The sequence below is a fragment of the Panthera tigris genome, chromosome B3, assembly GCF_018350195.1.
Source record: "Panthera tigris isolate Pti1 chromosome B3, P.tigris_Pti1_mat1.1, whole genome shotgun sequence".
Lineage (NCBI taxonomy): Eukaryota > Metazoa > Chordata > Mammalia > Carnivora > Felidae > Panthera > Panthera tigris.
Window position 1 is genome coordinate 19,273,664 of NC_056665.1, and position 19,588 is coordinate 19,293,251.

The window sequence follows — 19,588 nt, forward strand, 5'->3', positions numbered from 1 at the left end:
CCCCTTTTATTTCTTTTTAAGTTTATTTATTTATTTTGGGGCGGGGGGGGGAACCATGTGTGAGCATGGGAGGGGCAGAGAGAAATGGAGGGAGAGAATCCCAAGGACGCTTCACACTGTCAGTGCAGAGTCCAACGTGGGGCTCGAACTCACAAACTATGAGATCATGACCTGAGCTGAAATCAAGACTCAGACGCTTAACCGTCAGAGCCACCCACGTGCCCCTCCCCCATCCCCTTTTAACATGTACGTCTTGATTGAATAGACTAATTCAAGAAGCTGCCTTTTTGTATCATTCCCTAGTGTCATGGAGCTCCAGTCGATTACCTCAAGGGATTTATAGTCTCTAGGAGGGAAGATTCTTACACAGTTAACCATAGGCCACAGGTCAAATGCTGACCAACTGGGAGGAATGATAAATTGGCAAGACAGGGAGAAGAGGTACGAATTCTGCTCTGTGGGCCCCCGCAGAGACAAGTAACGATGTAACATCGAACCTCTACTCTAGTGAGGCTGCTCTCCACCTAACCAATGACAGAGGCCCTCAGCGCAACCCCCCACCCCCACCCCACCAACCTGCAACTGTCAACGTTAAAAACCAGGCTGAAAGCTTTGTAGACCACAGCCCTCCACTTACCAATTATTTTTCTTCCACCAATAAAGGTTGCACTGACATAAAAGCAACCATAAGTGATATCATTGTGGTCCACTGGCTCTCTCACCGTGACATTTTGTGTCCGGTGGCTTTAAGAAGGATTGTGTAAAGGCGGGTAACTGGACCACAGCCTCCACTACGGGACAAGGAGGTTTTTCATACACACAGAAGCACCCCAAACATCACTATCCGTATTGAGCCATGCCCTTACATACACCTAGTCCTTCTTGATTCGATTCTAATCACTACCACTGTCCCAGGAAATATGTTTCTAAGCCATCACACTGTGCCTCCTGGAAGAGTAGTACTTCCTTCTCTTTGGCCCGAAATTTAAAGGGCTCGTGATTGAGGACAAACAGGAACACGTATCTGTCTGTTTGCTCTGGAGTGGGGGTGCCTTAACCACAGTGCTGGTGAATTGGGGGGGGGGGGGGGTCTCCGCATCCAGCTGTCTTTGATTTTGCGATTCCGCGTGCATGGATTTCATTATGCAATCGCTGGCTTCTGTCCCCCAGAACCTTGTTTATTGTGATCCTTCCCGGACTAAACACAAGTAAGTAATGAAGGCTTCGGGGCTTACCCGGCTCCGTTTCCATGTGACGTGTACTATTATCTTCTTAACTTTGCGTGGGTTAGACTCCTTTCACTGTTCCGTAAACACTTGGGCACCCTACAGTGTTTGTGCGCCCAAATAACTTTTGTAAATGAAAGTTTTCACACCAACCCAAGACCAGGTAGAAGTCTCACACATTTATTTGCAGCTCCCAAGCCCAGAAATCTTTTCACAAGGATGTTTATAGTCTTTTTGTTTTAATATATGAAATTTATTGTCAAATTGGTTTCCATACAACACCCAGTGCTCATCCCAAAAGGTGCCCTCCTCAATACCAGGATGTTTATATTCTGAGTGTGTTTTCCTGTTTTCAGACTTCTGCTTTTTCTGACTTCTCTGGGAGCTTGACTTTAACAAATTTCAACCCTGCAGAAGCTCTGGCGGGTGTAAGACCCAGAAAGAGCTAAATATTAGGAACTGGCAGCATCTGCTTCCCCCTCTTCCTCGTGTCTGGGGAATTCAATCGCACACAGCCACTCACTTGTTACTGATGATTTTCTTCTGCTAGAACAGTGCCCCCAAAAAGAAGCACGTGTGGTTTCCCTACAAGTGTTCTTTCGTGGCTGTGTGGTCAGCATCACCTGCTCATAGTCCATGAAGATCAAGAAACCCATGAGTTAGGGGCGCCTGGGTGGCTCAGTTGGTTGAGCGTCCGACTTCAGCTCAGGTCATAATCTCATGGTTCGTGAGTTCGAGCCTCTCATCAGGCTCTGTGCTGATAGCTCAGAGCCTGGAGACTGCTTCAGATTCTGTGTCCCCCTCTCTCTCTCTCTGCCTTTCCCCTGCTCATGCTCTGTCTCTGTCTCTCAAAAGTGAATAAACATTAAAAAAAAGAAAAAAGAAACCCATGAGTTAGGGCGACCAGATGCATATTTAACACACACACACACACACACACACACACACACACACACACACTTCTGTCCTTTAAACCATAATCTCCCTGCGCCTTGGTTCCACTTGGTAAGCCATTTCTCTCATCTGCCCCAGTGCTCACAGAATGGCTTACACATCACAGTACTCAAGCAAACGTGGCTAAATGTACAAACGCAAGTGAAGCAAGGTGGTGTCCCTGTCACGTAACTGGAGGCGATGCAGACCCTGGTTGGGGATGAGGAAGGCAGTCCTTGCACTGAAGCTTGCACAAGTAGGATGTAGACAGGAGCTAAGAGGACTGTGAATTCCAGGGGAGAGAAACCGGAGCGGGGTGCAGAGCCAGGAGGAGGTTTCTTGCCCCCTTCATCGTAGTGGCAGAGCAGAGTGTGAAGGCAGAGGCCGGCCAGCTAGGCCTGCAGAAACTTGGTCCTTGAGTGACCTCATGACACCCACCATCAACAGAAGGCCAGTTTTCAGGAAGAAGCTTTTACAAAAAATGTCAGCGCCCACAATGTGTTTGCCACATGTCCAAGTGTTACCAAACAACGCACGTTCCGGGGGGGACTATCAGCAGCCCCAGCAGCCCTTTGGCAGATGGGACAGTCAGTTACTGACAACAAGGCCACACTCCCTTAGTCCCCACAGCCTACCTAGGAATTTCAGTGTTGGGTCCACTTTCTGAGCCATGTGGTTCATTCATGAACAGGCTGTTGCTGTGCTTTAATTGGCACTTTATCCTTGGCCTTGAATCCTCTGCTCTTGGGAGCATGCCCATCCCCCAACTTCTTCTACCTACAACAAATTATTAACTCCACAAACCTTCTGCCAACAGGAGCGCAAAGGGCAAGCAGAGGGCAGGTAGGAGACAGGGAGGTGTAAAGCTGGAAAGAGGCTGGGGAGACTGGCAATGTGGGGCTGCCCAGGGAAGGAGCTCGGATGTCCTGCTGCATTCAGGCGGGGGGTGTGGGGAGCCTGAAAAGTTCAGAGCAGACCTTGACATCTTAGGATGATCGATGTGGTTAGAGGTGTGAATATGGATTGGACTGCGGTTCTCGGTGGTTTGATTCTTGTCATTGCACAAACATTTATTTAGTGTCTGCTACATGCTAGGCATGCTGCTGACCTTCAGACACTGTCAGTCAAGGCTCTGCAGGGAGGTGCACGTGGACCAGGCTCTGGACAGGCCACACCCGCTGGGGCATAGGAGATAGTTTGAGTTAGCACAGTACAAAATCAGCAGGCAAGTTCATATAAAGGGAGTTGAGCCAGACCAAGCCCAAGATGGTATTCACATCCACCGCGACTTGCCCAAGACCCCCACCTGGAGGGGCTCAGACACAGGGCTCAGAGTCTCCTGAGGTCAAGTCCCTGCTCTTCATGCACTTACAAGCTGCAGCTCTGGACTCCCAGAACGTGCAGGAGATGCCGGAGGGAGATTGCCATTGTGGGGAAAGAACACCTAAGCTCATCCACCAAGGATGTCTAATGCATTTGTAGCATAAGTGGTTCGTGTCACAGTAATACTCTGATGCATTTCTCATTTTCATTTACTTTTGATGGTCTTATAGTTTTATGTATGAGACTTTCAATAGACACCTAAGATTTATTGTTAAAAATCAAACCCAGGGGCGCCTGGGTGGCTCGGTCGGTTAAGCGTCCGACTTCGGCTCAGGTCATGATCTCACGGTCCATGGGTTCGAGCCCCGCATCGGGCTCTGTGCTGACAGCTCAGAGCCTAGAGCCTGCTTCGGATCCTGTGTCTCCCTCTCTCTGTGACCCTCCCCCGTTCATGCTCTGTCTCTCTCTGTCTCAAAAATAAATAAACGTTAAAAAAAAAAATTTTTTTTTAAATCAAACCCAAATCAGCCTCCTCGTCAGCTTACATTTGGCTGCCGTTTCCATTCAAGTCCAATCCGCTTGATATTGATTGACCAGAATGGCCAATCATTCTGATTGGGTGAGTGGAGAGTCAGATTGCAATCTGAGCCCTCTTGGCTTTGTGTCCAGCTGTCTGGGCCTGGGACCTGTGTGTGTCTCCAAGAACCCAGGAAGAGGAGGCAGCCAGGCCCTTGGAGGGCCTTCTTTGACTTGACATTGCAAAACCTGACACAGTGACCTTCCTGCCAGCCTGCTCCTAGGTTGGCTGTCTTCCTTATCCCAAGGCTCCCGGTAGGAGAACACTGTCCTTCGAAGCACATGAGCCAGACAGAATCCTGGGTCCAGAAGTGACTTAGACATCATCAGGTCCAAACCGCTTATTTAACAGATGAAAGCCAATAATAGCCAGATGAAGGGTGATACAATTAGGAATTATGGAAAGATTAGGGAGAAGTGCATGTGGCTGGATTTGAAATGAAGGCATCAGGAGGGACTCCTGTGTAACACAGAGCTGTGTTGGATCAGTGGGCTGAGAAGCAGTGACACCCCAGTAGCAGTGGGTACACCTAACACCAGATCTTGGTTTCTAAATACCATTTTCTGCTAAAGGGAATCGGGGCTGATTCCAGGGCTGGGGGTTGGAAAGCACCAGAAGAGACTGGAGCACCTTATCTTGCCAGGAAGTAAGGAAGTGCCCAAAACATGTAGGGACATGTCAGAGGAACACAGGAGCCCCGTTGATGGGACCCCCACTGGCCAAACTGGGGATGATCTGAGCAGCAAAAGAAATAATGATAATAGTAATGGCAATACTTTGAGTAAAAAAAGAATCCATGAGTCCATAGTGATACTTAAAAGGAGAGGGAGACACCCTTCTGCACAGAAGAATGCCAAGTAACAAGTGTAGAAGGAATGATCATTTTAGAAAAATCACTGTTTTGCAACCATCAGTGTACTAACTGAGGCCAGGGTCAACAGTGGATGCTGAAATCAGTGGATGAAATGATGTAGGAACACAAGATACTCACTAGTCTCAGAGTATCACCCCACAGCTTGCTCATTAGTCACAAAGAGCAAAATGTACCTTTATAAAGGAGGGATCTGACAGACACAACCTTCAACAAGAGGTCAGGCCTGGCATCACCAACAGGGGAATAACCTGACATCGGTTGCCCTCGCATGAGGTCCAATTGGTAGGACTCATCATTGTCTGAGATTTTTGCCAAAAATGCTTCACTTGAATCTCAACATTGGGAAACAATTGAGTAGATTCAGATTGTGGGGTATTCTATGAGACAACTGGAATGACTTGAAAAATTGCAATGCCAATGTTGGAAAAGACATAAAAAGCCATGAGGATTCTTCTAGCTTAAAGAAGAGTAAAGGGACATGACCAATAAATTCAGTGTGTGATTCTTGATGGGATCCTGGATCAGGACATAAAATAATTATAAAAGACATGTCTGGGACGGCTGGGACTGTTTGAATGTGGACTGTAGATTTGATAATATCGTATCGATTTCATTCCTTGAAAATGATAAATAATGGAGGTCACCTCGAAAAATATTCTTGTTCTTTAGAGATACATGCTGAAGTATTTAGGGGTTAAGTGTCCTGGTGGCGCTAATTTACTTGGAAATGATTCCACAAAAAATGAAAAGTGTCTGTGGAGAGAAAGGAGAGAAAGCAAAATGTGGCAACAGAGTAACAGTGGTATCTAGGTGCAGGGCATTTTAGGGGTGCTCACTGTGTCCAAGTTCAGCTTTTCTGCAGTTCTGAACTTTTTCAAAATAAAAAATTGTGGGGGGAACAGTAATGACAGTAGAAACAGCAATAGAATGACTTGTCTTTTTTTAAAAATCAGCTGAAGTTAAAACTCCATTCTTTTGTCCTGAAATCCAGTATGCCATCACCTGTCTCTCTTCATCCACGTGAATGGAGAGAGAAATAAGACAGAGACACAGTCCTTCATCCCCTGGTTCAAAGACCAGAGCTTTGAGAGGGCGTGATAGACCCGACCCTTTACAATCCTGGCAGCTCAGCTAAGGAGATAAAGACGACACACTATCACCATCTAGCGGCCACATAAGCAGTCTGCTGCTGCCAATTTTGAAAGCAAACTTTACCCCAAGTTATTACTGGTCTTTCCCGCCATGGGCTTGGTGAATACATTTTCCCATCTGCCAAGCCCTGGTTTTTGTTCCTCTAATTTTCTCATACGCCTTTCCAGCTGCTTTGGAGAAACAAGCCCAGAAGCTGATTTCCTCCTCCCGCCCCCCACCGAAACCTAACTGAGCCCCAAATTCTTTGATAATCCAGAAGAAAGAGAAAAGCCCTGTTCGTGTGTACTTAACCAGATCTCTTTTTACCAGATCTCTTTTTACCACCACACACCAGCAAGCTTCTGGCCTTTCTGACTCTGCCTTGTGGAAATAAACAAAAACTAACCCGATGAGGAAAGCAAAGGCGATTTATTCAGAGCTTGCTGTAGGAAGGGAGTCAACTACGTTCGCTTGTGTTTTGGCAGAAGAGTGAGAAAGCTTTATAGTGGGGAAAAGGGAAAGCCTTGGGTGTTTCCCAACTGGAGGCTCTCAATGGGAAAGCTGGAGGCAGCTAAATAGAAGCGGGGCTGGGGGGGGGGGTGTTCTACATGTTTGGTTGGGGGAGCATTTTGGCTTTCTCTGGTTGGTTTAAGTTGGACATAGGGCCAAAGACTAGTGAAGCTGTCCATTATGAGTCAAGCCCTGGCGATTTGAGTTCCAGAAGCTATTGTGTAGCTTCCTGGATTGATGTTAGCCATGGAGGCTTGGCTTCCTATGAGTCTGGCTTAGAACAGGCTGGCTTCCTGGGCTGGTTACTACAGATAAGGGGGTTAGTTTTCTGGGCAGGTTGCTGCTTGTGTGTCAAAGTTCCATTTTTTACATATGGCCTGGCCATTGTGTATTCAGTGTCTCTCTCTCTCTCTCTCTCTCTCTCTCTCTCTCTCTCTCTCTCTGCAAGCCCATCCACAAAGCACCCAACATGGGGTCCTCCATGTTGCCGGCAGCAGCATCTCTAATCACAGGGAAGAGGCCCCTGGAGGGAGGTCAGAAGACCTTCAGCCTTCTGCTCCAGTCTGGGGAGGTTCCTCTAAGTGTGGGTGGCCTCCCCCCTGTACACAGCAGGTGCCATTCCTGCTGATTCCTGCCCTGTGAGAGGTAACGCTTCCTCCCTCTAGAGGCCGGAGAGTGAGGTGGAGTCTTGCAGAGATTACCTGTGAGACACAGGTGCAGATGGGAACAGGTATGTCCCCAATGCCAGCTACAAGTCAGCCAAGATCCTGACGTCCAGGGACTCCAGCCGAGATGAACAGACAGACTCACACATGAATAAACCATTGCTTTATCCCAAGCCTATGTTGGCCGTGGGCTCACCATCCGTGGGTGCTTTTCTCCTTTCTCCAAATCCAGGCGCTGCGTGTGAAATGGTCCCATCTCAAGTTGCCCTGGGTGGATCTAGACTGGCTCATAGACATCTCCTGCCAGATCACAGAGCTGGACCTTTCTGCCAATTGCCTGTCTTCCCTCCCCTCCGTCATCCCCTGGGGACTCATCAACCTCCGGAAGCTGAACCTCTCCAACAACCACCTGGGGGAGCTGCCTGGCGTGCAGTCATCGGATGAAATCATCTGTTCCAGGTGGGCACTCGGCCCACTCAGGCCTCCCAGAGTGGGGATGGGGACCTCCGCACCCAGCCGCCACCACTGCCCTCCTCCTACACGTACTCCCTAAGTGTCCTTTGTGGTTTTGAAAACAAACTCTCAGGAATGGGAGAGAAGTTCTGCCTGCCCTTATACAAGCTCTGAGGAATAAGGCCTCCCTGCTTTTTGGGGTGAACGCAGAGAAGTCTAGAAGGGTGGTTTGTCCGGCCCACATTTATACTCCCACTGGTGGCCATGCAGACCTGCCTGCCTGAGACATCCAGTCTTGGTCTCGCACACAGGAATCAGAGGATGCTGAAATACTCCTGGCTGGTGCAAAGCTTTTATTCCACCTCCCAGGGAAAGTTAAGTGAGAAAGGCGTCATAGAAAGAATTAACAGCGGGTGGATAGTGTGGGCAACTCCTGGTCTCCTTTTGCGGGGGGGAGGGAGAGCCTGGGAACAGGCCTGCACCTTCCCCCTGCAGCACATGGATGTACTGATGATACCTACCTGCAAAGCCCCATCTTCCGAAGGACTTGAGCCTTAGAGCTAAGGCTCTAAGCAAAGTTAAGGGAGAATGTTGCAAAGAGCATAGGGTCAGACATAACCCATGAGGAAGAAGGTTGCACACAAACATTTAATTTTTTAATGTTTATTTATTTTTGAGAAAGAGGGAGAGACAGAGCGTGAAAGGGGGGGGGGGAGCAGAGAGATAGGGAGACAGAATCCGAAGCAGGCTCCAGGCTCTGAGCCATCAGCACAGAGCCCAATGCGGGGCTCGAACTCACAAGCCATGAGATCATGACCTGAGCTGAAGTCGGACGCTTAACTGACTGAGCCACCCAGGTGCCCCAACTGCACACAAACATTTAAAGGTCAAGTGCCATCTGAGCGGGGGTCCCTAACCAGGTTCCAGATGCCTGAAAGCACCGCCCTGTGGCCTTCCAGGAACTTTCAGGACACCAGCTTCTTTTGCTATCATATATTGAGAAAGGTTTGCAACCCTATGAGTCAGTGAGACCAGGGCCCACAAAAGAGACAGTTGATTTTCTTTGTCTACACAGTTAATGCAATGAATACCAATCCTACTCTGCATTTTCAACCCACACTCTTTAGCTTGGTGCGAGGGGAAAAGAGAAAGACGTGTGCAGAGACACGGAACCTTGATGCTTTACCTCTTTGTTCTGATGCCTTGCCTTCCTTCTTCCCCAACCACAGGCTCCTGGAAATTGACATTTCCAGCAATAAATTGCCCCATCTCCCACCAGGATTCTTGCACCTCTTAAAACTTCAAAAATTGACAGCTTCAAAAAACTACTTGGAAAAGTTGTTTGAAGAAGAAAGTGGTATGTTGGATCATCAGTAACCTGACTTACTTTGTTGTGGTGTACTTCTTGATAGGACCTTTTTTGTTTGTTTGTTTGTTTGTTTGTTTACTGATGCATTTATTTATTTATTTTCCCCTAGCCACTAACTGGATCGGTTTGCGGAAGCTGCAGGAACTCGACATCTCTAACAATAAATTGACGGAACTCCCTGCCCTTTTCCTTCATTCTTTCAAGTCACTCAGTTATCTGAATGTCTCCAGAAATAACCTGAAGGTGTTTCCAGATGCCTGGGCCTGCCCTTTGGTTAGTATTGTGCCAGAAGCTGGTCATTACCCAGGGCTCTCTCAGTGCGCTCACTTGCGCCCCCTGGGTGGCCACACTGGGTAGTAGCACTGCCGTCCCCCTCTTACCCTGGGAAGTGTCCCTCAAGAGCATCCAGCCCCTGAGTGTCTCAGGCAGGTAACTCACGTGAGAGCCAGCACCTGGCTCCGGGCTTGAGGTTCACGCCATGATGCCCATAGAACTTTCCACAGTCACAGCTCATATGTCCAGTGTAGGAAGACTTCTGCCCCAGAATGGGGGCACAGTTCCTTTCAGATAGCTGTGAAATCAGAATAAAGAAGCAGAAATCATCTGCCTCCACAGCACTGCCAATTAAATGGTGGTTTTGCTTCTTGGGAAGTTTGCTTGTTAAAACAGATGGAATACCATAAAGAATATTTATGTTTTATTGCCATTGGTTTTGAACCAAGAAATTCTCTGTCACTAGCATTAACATTCTGGTGGAAACATATGTGTGTGGGAAACTGTTCCTCTCTGGAGCATGGTCCTGAATGATGCCATTATTTCCAAGGACAATGGGCCAGATGTTCTGGAATGAAGGGAAAGGACTATGAGCCACCTTTGTCTCCCTCAAGAAACCATTCCCGTCCCTTTCTTGGGGCAAAAGGACAGGAAAACAGGACAATAACAGTTTGTAGCGTCTTGACTCTGTTGCACTTATGACAGAAGCTTATTGTAGCATTCTGATTTTTAATATCAGGTTTGGAAACAGTCTTTCTCCTAGGCCCTCCGGCACTTGACAAGCTAACTAATGTCTCATTCTCTTTCTTGTCGAACTCTTAGAAATGTTGTAGAGCATCCAAAAATGCCCTGGAATCTCTACCAGACAAAATGGCTGTCTTTTGGAAAAACCACCTCAGGGATGCGGATTTCTCAGAAAACGCTCTCAAAGAAGTCCCCCTGGGGCTTTTCCAGCTTGATGTGAGTCGAACAGGCCCTCTATTTCTCATTTTCAGCCTTTGTGAGGAAATCGCTCTACATTGCAGTGCAATTCACATGCTTCTCCTGAGCTTCTGAGACCAAAAACAAAAAATGTTGAGCTGTCAAAAATGTGCATGTTTATGAGCAAAGATTGGGAGGAAGTGAGCCAAATGAAAACAGCTATGTGAAGGGGAAGGGGGAGCGTGGGGTTTTATCCACCAGGACTCTGCAGGGTTGAAACTTGTAAGCACAGCCCAGCAGCCCTCTGTCTGACCTGCTCTGGCTCTGTCCTTCCCGCCCCCGCCCCCGGGGCCCACTGAGGCCTGTGTGCAGAGCGGAGGGAGCACTGTAGGCGGGGCCTTATTGCCCCCCCACCCCCCACCCCTGTCTCCCTCCCCAGCTGGAATTCCTGAGGGTTAGAAGCTTCTTTGGATGTGAATTCAGGAAAGTGCCTTTTGCCACAGTCCCGAGTCCCCCCGCCCCACCCAACCCACCAACACGGGCTGCTTTCTTATCTTGGGGTATATGCAGACCTGTTCCCCCCACTCGAATGGGAGCCCCTAAAGGCCTAGAGCACAGATCATATTCATCCCTTGGCTCTGGGTCCTGCCCCAGATTGGGGCTGATGAGTGTTGCCGGAAGGCATCAGGGCAGCCCCGGGAAGAGGGCACAGGCCTCGGCCCTCAGTCCTGCCGCACCAGCTACCTGGGCCCCCACAGGTTCTCCTGCAGGGAAAAGTGAAGCTTCCCCCCATGTTCAGGGACCCCAAAAGGGCCAGGAGGGCACCTTGCATCTGTGTGTTCTCAGGGAGGATGGGCATCGAGTCTCAAGCCCCAAGGTGTGCATGTTTCAATGGGGACAGAAGTCACTGCTACCCCCAGGGGGACCCCAGGCCATACACTCAGTCCACCGCCCCAGCTCCGCCCTTGGGGAGATCGCCTGTATCAGCCCCCAGCTCTGGGTCCATTTCTTCCCACCAGCAGCTTGCCGACTCGTTTTTCTGGTTCCTAGTGGGGCCAGAAGCCACAAATCAGGAGGGAAAGAACTCTGTTTGGGACCTTACTGCTCGGCCCCGGGGGAATTCATGTTTGCTTGCGGTCTTCCCCTCCCAGTGGGGGTACTGGGAGGCCCTGCACAACTTTCGGTGACAAGCTGGTTGTGATGGCGGGGGTGGCGTGGACCCCCTTTGACAAGGGAAGAGACAAGTGCATGGAGTAAGGAGTTCAAAGCAGGCAGCCTGTTCACACTGCTAAGCCACCACGTAGAGGACAGGATAGTCGGTGTCCCCAGTGGTGGCATCAAGAAAGGTCACAATATGGGGTGCCTGGGTGGCTCAGTCAGTTAAGTGTCTGACTTTGGCTCAGGTCATGGTCTGGCAGTTCATGAGTTCAAGCCCCGCATCGGGCTCTGTGCTGACAGCCCAGAGTCTGGAGCCTGCTTTGGATTCTGTGACTCCCTCTCTCTCTGCCCCTCCCCCGCTTGTACTTTTTCTCTCTCTCTCTCTCTCTCTCTCTCTCTCTCTCTCAGTCTCTCAATCTCTCTCAAAAGTAAACACTAAAAAATACTTTAAAACATAAAAACCTAAAAAAAAAAAAAGGTCACAATCTGCCCCCTGTACTTCCAAGTAAAACACGTCACAAGTCCAAGGGTAGAGTTGGTGCCCCTCTGTGACTGGTGGGTGGACAGAGGGCCGAGGGCCGAGTAGTCACCAGGGGGCACCACAGGCACACGGGTGGTGCCAGGCACCTGGCCAGCAGAGGGCACCCAGCTGGGGCAGATGACCCTCTGTGTCCCTGCCACCCTGCCCCTGCCAGGGGCATCACCTGAGGAGGTCACGGGAGGCAGGGGGACCCAGCACTGTGCAGCAGCCCCCTCCCCTGGGGTGTGATGCCTCGGCCTCCAGGACCCTCAGCATCGGCTGCTGTTCCCAGGACGGGCCGTAAGTAACTGTTACTCTTAAGAAGGCCCAGCGCTGAGAAGCACTTGGACTCCTTTCAGCCTGAAATGAACTGCCTCCCATTGATCTGGAGGGAAGGACAGTGTATAAACTGTCCCGTTTGCTGTATTTGATACAATTTCATGAGTTCTTTTTTTTTTTTTTTTTTTGTGGGGCTCCATCCCACAACCATGAGATCATGATCTGTGCCAAAATCAAGAGTCGGACACTCAGGGCGCCTAAGCGTCTGACTCTTGACTTCAGCGCGGGTCATGATCTCACGGTTCGTGAGTTCGAGCTTGGCATTGAGCCCTGTGCGGGCAGCCCTGAGCCTTCTTGGGATTCTCTCTCTCTGTTTTCCTGTCTCTCTGCCCCTCCCTCACTCTCTCTCTCTCAAAATAAGTAAATAAAGTTAAAATATTAAAAAAGAGTCGGACGCTGGACTGAGCCACCCAGGTGCCCCAATATAATTCCGAGTTCTAAGAGACTATGAAGCCCCACACTATTGGAATCTTTGCTAAAGTGAATCCGTTACAATCATTTGTGCATTTTGTCAGGCACATGACCTTTCTCTTCAGTTTCTGCTCCCTTTGGTGTTTGATGGTACCTTTGACTCTCTCTCTCTCTCTCTCTCTCTCTCTCTCTCTCTCTCTGTCTCTCTCCTTCCCAGGCCCTCATGTTCCTGAGGTTACAGGGGAACCAGCTCATGGTGCTGCCACCTCAAGATAAGTGGACCTGTAGACAACTTAAAACCCTGGATCTCTCCAGAAACCAATTTGGCAAGTAAGCATGGGGTCTCCTTACCCTGGCGAGCTCGAAAATGTGCGTGTAACCACAGTCAAGCCGACCCTTGGCTTGGTGCCTTCCTTGGTGTGTTAGGGCCGCCATAACAAAGTACCTCAGTCTGGGGGGCTCAAACAACAGACTTTTATTTCCTCATGGCTCTGGAGGCTGGGAGTCTGAGATTAGGGTGCCAGCAAGGTTGCTTTCTCCTGTGGCCTCTCCCCTTGGCCTGAATATAACTACCTTTTCCCTGTGTCTCGCATGGTCTCCCTGTGTCCTAATCTCCACTTTCTTAGAAGGACACCAGTCAGACTGGATCAGAGTCCATTTGTATGACCTCATTGTAACTCGTGCACCTCTTTAAAGACCCCGCCTCCAAATACAGTCACATTCTGAGGTCCTGGGGGTTAGGACTTCAAAACATAATTTGGAAGAAAGAGGCACAACTCACCCAAAACAGTGTCCTGCCATCTCTAAGTTTTAAAGGCTCCAGGAGACTCTTCTCATGTCCACCTAACCTGTCATTCTGTTCCAAAATTTTGGCCAATCACTAGCCAAAATGAGCATCCAATGAATAAAAATCACTCCCAAAGCCTTCTAATAAAACAGGAAAATCTGAGGATGAGCACAGCTGGTCCTTGGGGCCCTGGAGACCAGACTCCCAATTTCATTTGCTGAAGTCCACTTCTTAGCAGAATTTACCCCACAAAGAGAGCCCCCCACTCCTGTGAGAATGTGTAATATGGAAGAGCCACTGGAAAAGGCCTTCCTGCCAGGCACAGAAACGCTCACATCGCCTCAAATGGAGAAGCTCAAGAAAGGAAATCATCATTGATCATGCCAGTGTTTGATCACCTCCTTTAGAGATTTTTTTCCCCCAAAGACTTGTGAACATCACTAGTGCAATTAGCGGTCAGGGGCTATGGGTGCTTACATAGCAGCTGCAGGGGAGCCCAAACATCCTGCTGATCGACTTTTCTCCCTTATCTCTGCATGGCTTGGCGTTGTATAATCACAGCAAAAGAGTAATGTCTTTGCCATGCTTTCCTCAAAATCTGACCTTTTTTTGGTTTTGGCCCCGGCAGAAATGAAGACGGACTTAAAACAAAGCGTATTTCCTTTTTCACCACCAGAGGGCGCCAGCGTTCTGGGACGGAGACAGGTGTGTAAGGCGGTGCGGGCAGGAGACAGCTGGGCGGGTGTTCCCTGCTCCACCACCGGGGGTCGCCCTTGCATGGGGCTTTTCTCTCCCCGTTTGGCCTGCAAGTATCCTGAAGTCCCCTCTCCTGCTTGCGGTCCGATGAGACTGGTAGCTGCTGTGTGGGTGGGTCTGCCATGAGCGAGCACCACCCTAGATATGGTGCACGTGTTAGAGCCTTTCTTGAAAGCCCACAGCATGAGGTATGGATTGGGGTTCCCCATTTTGCAGGTGAGGAAACTGAGGCTTCCACCGTCTTACATTCAGCTCAAACTTCCATAACAAAGCATCACAGACTGGGCGGCTTAGACAATGGAAATTTATGTTCTTACGGTTCTGGAGGCTGGCAGTCTGAGATCAGGGTGCCAGCACAGTCAGCTCCTTGTGAGAGCCTTCTTGCTGTGTTCTCACAAAGACCAACTGACAGACCGAGCCCACCGGTGTCTCTTCTTGTGAGGGTACTAATCCCATCGTGGGACCCTACCTTCATGACCTCATCTAAACCTAATTACCTCCCAAAGGCTCCAACTCCAAGTGTCATCACTCTGGGTGTTAGGGCTTCAACATATGAAGGGAGGAAGACAGTTCAGTCTGTAGCACCTGGCTGATATGCCCAGGTCACACGGCTGCTTGGTGACAACCAGCTTTCAGCCCAGCACTGTGGCACTCCAGCCCCGAGGTTGGGAAGGGCAGCACTGTGAAGTCCTTACTGCCACACCGTAGCATCCACGGGAAGTCCACGTGGGCACACAGTCACCCCACCCCCACCCCCGCATGCTATCCTGGCCAGCCTGACACTCTGTGGGGGGCTTAGGGTCTTCCCCCAAATTCATCAGAAACAGAACTTTTCTTAGAGTATTTTTACTGGTCTTAAAACCAGGCCAGTTCAGCAGACAATATTCCAGGAAAACAAATTTTTCTGGTTTCATTTTGTCTTCTGTGAGGTATGGGGGCAGGTGTGAACCTGTCCCTGGAGCTATTCAGCTGGCCCTTTTCTTTTTAACCTGAAAACTAAGACTTCTAAACCCAGCAGGGGTCACAGAAATATCCCTCAGGATGCTGTCCCGTAGAACCGGAACCAATATTTAGGTCATTTGAAATGTAACATAATGTTCTTCTTTGGCTCGATTTATGTTGGCAAGTGCTCTTTCAGTACAGATGGTGTAAGATGGGGACGAGAAATGCCAGAGGCTAAGACATATTGCAGGCATGACCCAAATGGTCTGTTCACCTGTTACGCCTTTTGATGAACTGATATGTTCAGTATATATATGGATATATGCGTATATAGCAGTCACGTATGAGTGTGTGTGTTTACATATGATTGAAAAAGTAACATGTCAGCAGTGGAACAGACCTAAGTAAATATAGGAATTCAGTATATGACAAAGGTGGAATTTCAATTTGGTAGGGAAAAAATGTTTTATTGTTTTAATAAATACTGTGGTGTAACTGCCTGTCCAGTTGGAAGGGGAAAAATCACAAGGCTGGGGTCCCTTCCTTATATCAACTACAAAAATTTCCATGTGGATTTCAGATTTACATATAAAAGAAAAAGAAAACAAGAAGCATTTAAGAGAATATATGTATAATCTGGGAGTGGAGAAGACCTTTAAAAACTAGGCGGAAAACCCAGAAGTCTTTAGAAAAGGACCAAAATCTTGGGCTTTGTAGAAATATGAAAGCTTTGTTCAGTAAAAGGCATCATAAACCAAGTCAAAATGCAAACAGACAAGAAATGTTTGCAACACAAATTGTTGCAACATAAACTGGCTTAAGTCCTAATATACAAAGACTGCTTACAAATTGTTTTTGCTTGTAAAGACAAACCAATAGGACAAAAAAAAAAAAAAAAAAAACAGGGGAGGGCAATGGATATAAACAGTTTGCAGAAAAGGAAGTCCAAATGGCCCCTGTAACAAATGATGAGGCCTCGAACCAACTACTGGGGACACACAATTAGGAATTTCATAACCGGTCCTTTTTTAAAAAAAATTTTTAACGTTTTATTCATTTTTGAAAGACAGAGTGCAAGTGGGGGAGGGGCCGAGAGAGAGAGAGAGAGAGAGAGAGAGAGACAGAATCTGAAGCAGGCTCCAGGCTCCAAGCCGTCAGCACAGAGCCTGACGCGGGGCTTGAACTCACAAACCATGAGATCATGACCTGAGCGGAAGTCAGACGCTCAATCGACTGAGCCACTCAGGCGCCCCTCATAACCGGTCCTTTTTAAAATGAAGGGCCTTGGGGCGGCTGGGTGGCTCAGTCGGTTAAGCATCCGACTTCGGCTCAGGTCATGATCTCGCGGTCCGTGAGTTCAAGCCCCGCATCAGGCTCTGTGCTGACAGCTCAGAGCCTGGAGCCTGCTTCACATTCTGCGTCTCCCTCTCTCTCTGACCCTCCCCCATTCATGCTGTCTCTCCCTGTCTCAAAAATAAATAAACGTTAAAAAAAAAATTAAAAAAAATAAAAATAAAATGAAGGGCCTTGGGACTTTGGAAATTGAGTCCAGACATAAGGATTTCACTTGGAAGGAAAGAGAAACACACCCTTTCTTCTTGTCGATGCCCAAACGGGATGATAACACACGAGAAGTGTAGTGGAGGTGGATCTCAGTCATGTTTCCATTGCTGCAGGTTGAGCCTCGTACTTCATGAGTGGATTAGAAAGGTGTCTCCGGTTTAGAAATGTAGGCCTCGCAGACGGAGGTGGGCCCAACGCTGAGCGGGACCAGACACTCCCTCATGAGGCTACCAGAGCGCAAGGCCAAAGGCACGCATGAGCAGCGTAACTGGAGCGTGCACCGTTCTGGAAAATGACCTTGCTGGTGGCCCCTCAGGAGCCTGTCTGGGGAGCGAAGTGAGGGGGGCCACACGGCTTGGCAGTTTCCCTGGCAGAGGTGGGCCGAGGCATCAGCACACGACAAAGTCCGCTTGAGTTCCTAACTTTCGCCTCGTGAGTTGAGGCCCACACCTGGGATTGCAAATTCTCCCTCGGTGGGGCGATTCTCTCAGGGCTGTTGATCCTTGGGTGAGGAATTATCTATAAAAGATAACTTATTTGCAGAAGGAGAGTAGAATTCCGAGGAGATTTATGTACGTTCAAGTAGTCATGTTTGTGTGGCGGCCTTGTCCAAAAATAATTTGGACAGCCGTTTTTACGGTAAAATTCAGACCAGCAGAGTCATAAATTACTTATGAATAAATAATTACAGTTCATAAATACCTCGAGCTGTGCTCGCGCAGCCCCGTTTCCATAGTTTCTGCACCGGGCCAAGAACTCTGTGACAGGTGCTGTCTCTGTTTGCAGTGGTAATTGCTTGTTCCCTCCGTCCGTTACTTAGAGAGGCTTCATAAACACCAAGGTCAAACTGGAAAATCGAGATGCGCAGAGGCCAGGTGTTGAGAACGTTCTCAGGGTAGAAAGGGAGCCTTTCTTATTGTGCGTGTGTTTTCAGTGTGTGTTGCGGCAGGTTGAAGTTGATCATTCTTTTTCACTGGGGGGAAAAAAAGAAAGTCCTTTTGAGCATCTTCCTATGTCCAAATCCATTTTTTTTAGAAAGCGTGTTACACCTTTGTTTCTAAAGGAGCCCCTTCACTGAGTCCCCTCCCTGTGGCTGCTAGCTGGATCGGTTTTCCGGGCGCTGCTTTCAGTATTCTGTTATCGTCTCTCCCGGAACATTCTCTGATGCCAGGTTACCCCCATTAGCATTGATACCTCGGCTACATGTGTGGAGGAGAGCCAGAGGACAGGGAGGAAGTTGTGATCAAGGACAGCGGAAAGTCGCTCGGCCCAACAAAAGAATCCCAACTTCTCTATCTCGCTTGGCTGGCAGAGGGCCGGAGAAGAGGGCTTTGGGCCAGTCTTTTATCTTGAGTTCTCAGAGCTGGAGCTGAAAGGGACCCTTGGGGGCCTGCAGTCCTGCCCCCCTCTGTGCCTGACCAGGGAGGATAAGGCACTTCAGAGATTCTGCTAGAAACCTAAGCCTCTCATCCCCATCAGAGTGCAAGCACAAGCTCCCTGCCACGGTCTTTCTCCGCCCCCACCCTCCGGTGCCCCTGGAAAGAGCACAGGTGACATGAGTTTAATGGGAATCTCCTAATTAGCCTAATTAATGAAATCACTGAAATACTAGAGAGCTGGCTACTTTTTCAGAGAATGCCATCTTAGGAAGCCTAAAAACTGAGCCCATCGTATTATTTTCTAGTTGCCTGGCTCTTTCTTAACTGGAGAGGTAATTCATGTCCTCAGTAAACAGAATTTTTGAACAGTGCTGAAGGTATGGAATGAATAGCCAGCCTCCTAGTCATCCCCTTCCCCAGAGACAACCACGGAATTTGCTGTGTCTCTGGTAACGGATATGTTTGTCTAACATACTTGTAGAACACGTACGTGCATACGTGCCTGTGTGTATCCACATGCCTATAGCAGCACGTAAAATGCACGCACATGGGTGGTGTGTGTGCATACGCCTATAATATCATATAGCACACTTATATACCTGTGTGCCTGTGTAGTGTGCACATAAACAGCATCAGATAGCATATCCATGTGCATATACCGCACATACATGTAACACATTCATGTAAATGCATGAGTGTGTGTTTGCTCACATGCCTGCACACGTTTTGGTGGGTCACAAGTTAAGCCTTCTAGATGCCTGATGCCACCTCCTTGCTTTTCAGTTCACCAATAGCTCGTGAGTATCACTTCATACCCGCACGTGTAAACCTGCCCCATGCTTTGTAATAGTTGAATACTATCCTATTATTCATTAGCTACCCCCCTTTGGGGCAGACATGTAAGCCATCTTTTGTCTTTGCTGTTACAAACAGTGTGCCATCGAGTGTCCTGTCTTTGCATCTTTGCCACACGGACAAGGGCATCTGTAGGACCATTCCCTCGAATTAGAATCCCTGGGGCAGTCAGATGGGCACCTCATTCAGATTGCCTTGCCCAAAATACCCTCCAGAGGATGCAGCATTTTGTATGGCCACCTGGCCTCCAGGCTGTGACGGTCCAGAATTATCTGCAAATATCCAGTCTGCTTTGCCATTTCTTTGCAGCCGGTGTGCTGGAATTTCCGGCCTTCCTAAGTGAGTCTTTGGAGGTCCTTTGTCTGAACGACAATCATCTGGATGCAGTCCCTCCCTCGGTTTGCCTACTGAAGAACTTATCAGAACTCTACTTGGGAAAGTGAGTACCCAGCCAGAGCAGCCACACTGGCCCTTCTGGCCCGGGGAGGCAGAGTGTCCTGTAACCCATCTGAGGACACAGACACGGGGAAAGAGAAGCCATCTATGTACCAGGAAGCAGCAGGCGGACTTTGAGAACCGGGCTTAGTCAAAGAGTCGGGGTGGGGGGTGAGGGTGGGGGGAAG

General features: G+C 48.8%; 1 protein-coding gene across 4 annotated transcripts in view; it reads left to right on the plus strand.

The window, feature by feature from the left end:
* Positions 1–19,588, plus strand: part of LRRK1 (leucine rich repeat kinase 1) — a 148,997-nt gene that overhangs the window by 72,153 nt on the left and 57,256 nt on the right. For all 4 annotated transcript variants that reach the window (XR_006218453.1, XM_042988215.1, XM_042988214.1 and 1 more), the window contains exons 7-13: positions 7,472–7,698; positions 8,922–9,049; positions 9,171–9,334; positions 10,157–10,294; positions 12,901–13,013; positions 14,099–14,175; positions 19,275–19,404. Coding sequence is in view for 3 of the 4 variants with exons in the window: in XM_042988215.1 (XP_042844149.1) it covers positions 7,472–7,698; positions 8,922–9,049; positions 9,171–9,334; positions 10,157–10,294; positions 12,901–13,013; positions 14,099–14,175; positions 19,275–19,404 (977 nt within the window). In the remaining variant the exon portion in view is untranslated. The remainder of the gene's footprint in view (positions 1–7,471; positions 7,699–8,921; positions 9,050–9,170; positions 9,335–10,156; positions 10,295–12,900; positions 13,014–14,098; positions 14,176–19,274; positions 19,405–19,588) is intronic.